Consider the following 4,882-nt stretch of genomic DNA (forward strand, 5'->3'; position numbering starts at 1 on the left):
CCATCAAACAAGTGGAACTTCTCGGGGAGTGCATTTCTTTTTTTTTTTGAAAATAGGGCTAAAATCCTGAATGAAAGGAGGCTGGAGCGTGTTTGGAACTCCCTCTGTCACAGAGATTCAAAGCCCAGGCCTTCAGCGGGACCCTGACGTGTGGCTCGCAGCGGATCCCCGCGGGGCGGCAGGCGGACGGGCGCTGGACCGCAGAACGCTGGCCGCACTTCCGGCGCCCGATGAGTGGCGTCAGCGGAACGGGCGGTCCTTCCGCGGCGTAAACAAGGGCCGTCAGCGGCTAGAACCAGCTGGAGGCGGGGCGGACGGGCTGGAAGCTGGTGCCGGCCTTGGGCCGACCCCCTCCCGGCGCCCTCTCCCCCGCCAGCGACCCCGCTGCCCAGCCCACCGGGAGGCCGTCCTCGCCGAGGGGGGCTGGGCGGGCGCGAGCGGCGAGGGGGCCGCCTTAACGCCGTGCGTTTCGCCGCCGTGCATGTCTGTCTTCTTTTCTTTGTCTTCCCCCCCCCCACGCGGGCGTGAATCCGGATAGTTGGTGGACAAAAGTGGAGCCTCAAGATGGCAGATGGCAACGAGGATCTGCGGGCGGACGACTTGCCAGGGCCAGCCTACGAGGGCTACGAGTCCATGGAGCTCGCCTGCCCCGCCGAGCGCAGCGGCCACGTAGCCGTCAGCGATGGGCGCCACATGTTCGTCTGGGGCGGCTACAAGGTCAGTGGGTGGCCGCGCCGCTGCGGGCGTCTCTCGGCTGTTACTGGGTCCCGGTCGGCGGGTCAGGCGAGCAGGCCAGAGCGGCCGCCTCCGGCATCCCCCGCCGCCTCCCCGCCGCGACTCTCCCCGTGGGTTCATTTTTTTTTTTTTTTGCATGTGGGACTCTTTATCACGAGTCCCCCAACCCGCCCCAAGGCTCCTGGACTGTTGTCACGCCAACTTTCTCCTTATCGAGCCCGCTGTCCTGCATCCGACCCCAAGTCCCGTTGCTGGTGGCGGCCTGGGGCGCTCTGTTTGACGGAGCGTTATTTTGGAGGAGGGCGCGTTGGGCGGTGCCTGACTACGAGACGTGTTTTTATTTAAAAGTGGGGGGGGGTGTACGAGGTGACGCTGTGTGGTGTCACTCTTACCCTTTTTCGGGCCGACCCAGGTCACTTTACCCTCAGGGGCCGGGGTCAGTTGGCCCACCGGTACTGTTGCCCGCTGGGGTTGACGGAGGTGTAGGAAACCCCCTGGAATTCCGAAAGGTCCAGGGAATCGCCTTATTCACCCTTCCCTGCTATTCCCAGAGTCCCGGGTACACCTGTGCAGATGGCCATCACACTTGTTTGAAATTTCAGGGCGATTTTCCTTTCGGTTTCAGCTAGGAAGAGCTGAAATTTTTCAGAAAACGAATGGAAAAGCTCCACCACCACCAAAAAAAAAAATCAACATTAACAATTGTAACAACAGGGCGCAGCTCCTTGACCCTTAATCATAAACAATATAGTCAGTTACCACGCCTGAGAGCCTGTTGCATTTCTTCTCTATCCAAGTGCCTTCTATTTCAACCCTGCTCACTAGTTCTCCTGCCCTTTGGTTTTGAGAACTTCCCAATAACACCCCACATTCTAGAATTGTCTCATTTTATTTGCCGGGGTGGCTCTTAATCGATTCTTACCCAAACTATTCTTTTTAGTCCCTTTTGGTCTTAAAAAGGACCTCCCTCCCCCATTTGCTTGAAATCTAGTCCATGACTTGCTTTATGACCGGCAAAAGATTTCAGTTTATGGTACAGATGACCTGATGATAGTTGATGACCACTTTTGAGATGACTCTCAAGATAAATGAGATAAACTGCTGTAGCTATCCTGATTACGTCATCTGGCTTAACCACAAAAGGTTTTTGTTGTTTGTTTTGCCAATCCTAATTAATCTGCAATGTTTTCCCCATCCTCCAATGAATCGGCGTTTAGAGGGTACTTGGTAAGATGAAGGGGATAAGTATGTGGTGACCCTTATTAAAATGTAAATAATTCCCTTGGAGAAAAGGGAACCTATTGGTCATCACACTTCAGTCTATTCAACGTTCTGTTAGTAAAAAGCAGCAGCATTGAGGGCGTGGGACTTTTCTTTGGGGATGGGGAGAGGGAGGGTTGTCAGAGTGGAAGATTGCTGATGGTGTTTGGAAGGCCTGGGTGCGGAGGGCTGAGGGCTAAGGCAGGATCAGTGAACTAAGTGGGTTTGGTTCCAAGACAGGCTCTCCCCCACATTTAGGCACAGGAAGCCCTTGGAGATGTTTTGAAGGCAATTAACCCTAGCTTCCTACAGGCAGTTTTCCTCCCTAGGCCAGGCTGATGTACTCCAGGTCAGCTTGCTGTCTTTCAGCCTTTCCCTTTGGAAGTGGTGGAGTGGAAAGTGAAATGTTTGCATTGCCAGCTGCTCTATTCCTGTATTGTACTCAAGCTTATGTGGCTCTGACACCCATCCTCAGTGAGCTGCAATTGTTTACTGTATGTTGACATTGTACAGAAGGGGGCCAGGGAGGGTCAAAGGCTGGAGAGATCAGGCAGCAGTTGAAGCTGCAAATTCAGGGAAAGAAGGCTGAAATCCTGGTTCCCATTAATTGCTAAGTAACCTTGGGCAAATTACTTAACCTATCTTAAAAAAACCTGTTTTCTTATAAACTACTTTTTAGGGTGGTTGTGAGGATTAAGTAAAGCAATCCATGGATAGCATTCAGCTCTGGCATATGGTAAGCTCAGTCTGTTAAGATATTACCTGAAGGGAAATGGAGCAGAATAAAGAACTTAACATTTTACATGAGTACTTAAGATTTGCATATCCCATTTCTACGCTGTCTGCATTTTGGTAAAGAACTGGTGAAAGGAAAGAATGGCTAGAAAACTATACATCATGGGTTAGCATGGGTCAGGCACTTTCAAGGTAGACATTTCTTTAGTCTGCTGACTGTGGCACTCTAAGTAATCTCCTGAAGTCATGCAGCTGACCTTTGTGGTGCCCAGTCTGTTTAGGATAAAGTGGTCTTAGAGATTCCGGTGATCTCTTGACTTCCTGTACCACTGCACCTGCACCATTGCAGCTGCTCTATCAAAAATTTGAATTAAGAGCTGTCTATATTAAGCATTACCTTGAGTGTAGGGCATGGGGTGAGGAGGATTGTGCATTTGTTAGAATTATAAGACCTATTTTTCATAACTAAGTATCTCTAATAAAATATGAAAAAAATAGTGCCTCTTTAGAATACCAATTATTTTTCATATTTGCAATTTTTTTTGTTTTGTTTTGGTTCTTAGAGTAATCAAGTCAGAGGATTATATGACTTTTATTTGCCGAGAGAAGAATTATGGATCTATAACATGGAGACTGGAAGATGGTAACTATGGATATTATAAGGGGAACGACATTCAAATAAGGTTGAACAAAAAGAAACTCTGTAAAACCCATTCTAATGAATAAAAATATTTTAATTAAAGATGCTAAGCTATATATTCTGAAAACTTCTGCTAGTTTAGCTTAGCGGCTAAGCTTTGATACTTGAGCATCTCTTCATAAGTAGTTCAGTAATTATTAGATGTTTTTATGACTTTTGAAGAAATTTTTATTCAGGGCTCTATAAAGTATCATAGTTATATTAAAATAAACAAGTAGAGGCTTCAGATCCTGGAATGGAAATATAATAAAATTTCCAGTTTTAATTTTGTTTTAAGATGTTGTATCTTCTGTTATATGGTATCTTGAATGAGAAAAATTTCTAGATTGTGTCTGCTGAAAATAAAGGTGGTACTTCATTTTATGAGCTCTAACATTAAAAGTTCTATGCAGATCTCTTTGAAATTGTTTTGTTTAAAAACCAAAACTAACTTAAATTTGCCTCCCATACAAACTGGGGATGTTTTGAAAGGATCCTTTACCAGTCTCAACAGTGGTGTTCAGGAGCATGTCCTTGGCAGAATTAACGTGCTTCTTTAAAGGCTGGGCAGCCAGCCATGTTTGAGAATTTATAGTCGTCTTCCCCGGCGGTTGGCTGTGTAGAACTTTGTGCTTTACGTATATTACATATCACAGATCTCAGAAGTAGACTAGTACTCCCACTTGATGTAAGAGCTAAACTAAGGATTATTTCTGTACAGAGCAAATCCGTGTTAATCTGAGCTGTTCGCTCATATTTTTCTAGAGAATTGGAAATTTATAATGATATTCCTTTAATAGGGAATTCTACGTATTTTTTAAAGAAGTCAGTTCCATAAAGAATTAAAAAAAAAAACCCAACTGTACCAAAACTTAAATCCTTAGCATAGTGATATTGTGAGCAGGCCTTGAGTGTCCTGTTAATATTCTGAATCTTAGATTCCTTAATTTGTTTTGATTCAGATTCATTTTTAGATCCAGAATGATTTAAAACAAGGAAAGCACTCAGAGGAGTGCCTGGCCTATAGTAAGCAGTCGTGCGTGTCTGTCGTATTACATAAGGTCTAAATTGGATTCATTTGAATGGCTAAAGGGTGACTGAATAAAAATAAAACACCTATTAATCTGACAGGACTGGGATGTTGAAGTTTCTGTTTGGGCTCCTGCCCCACTCAAAAACAAAACCACTTATGGCCACGTAAATAAAAGGAAACAATTGAGTTTGAAAACACAAACCGGTATGCTTCTAGAATAATAAAGCTACGACACGGAGGTTGTTAGGACCTATTCTGCCTGTGTACGGGACCAGCTGCACAGCCTGTGAATGGTGCAGAGGCAAGAGCTCATCCTTGGAATTTAGACCTAGATGAGACCCTAGAAGTTAGCTAGTCAGGCTGCCCACCCCCTCACCAGCGCGCGCGCGCGCGCTCTCTCTCGCTCTCTCTCTCTCTCTCTCTCTCCTCTCTCCTCTCTC

At 46.2% G+C, this 4,882-nt stretch overlaps 1 protein-coding gene across 1 annotated transcript in view; it reads left to right on the top strand.

Annotated features, from left to right (window-relative positions):
* Window positions 1-305: 305 nt before the first annotated feature.
* KLHDC2 (kelch domain containing 2) overlaps window positions 306-4,882 on the top strand; it is an 11,607-nt gene continuing 7,030 nt past the window's right edge. Inside the window, exons 1-2 of the mRNA XM_019662372.1 lie at window positions 306-717; window positions 3,294-3,373. Of these exons, the coding sequence (XP_019517917.1) occupies window positions 565-717; window positions 3,294-3,373 (233 nt within the window). The 5' untranslated portion in view covers window positions 306-564. The remainder of the gene's footprint in view (window positions 718-3,293; window positions 3,374-4,882) is intronic.

Source organism: Hipposideros armiger, unplaced genomic scaffold (assembly GCF_001890085.2).
Source record: "Hipposideros armiger isolate ML-2016 unplaced genomic scaffold, ASM189008v1 scaffold_373, whole genome shotgun sequence".
NCBI classification, from domain to species: domain Eukaryota; kingdom Metazoa; phylum Chordata; class Mammalia; order Chiroptera; family Hipposideridae; genus Hipposideros; species Hipposideros armiger.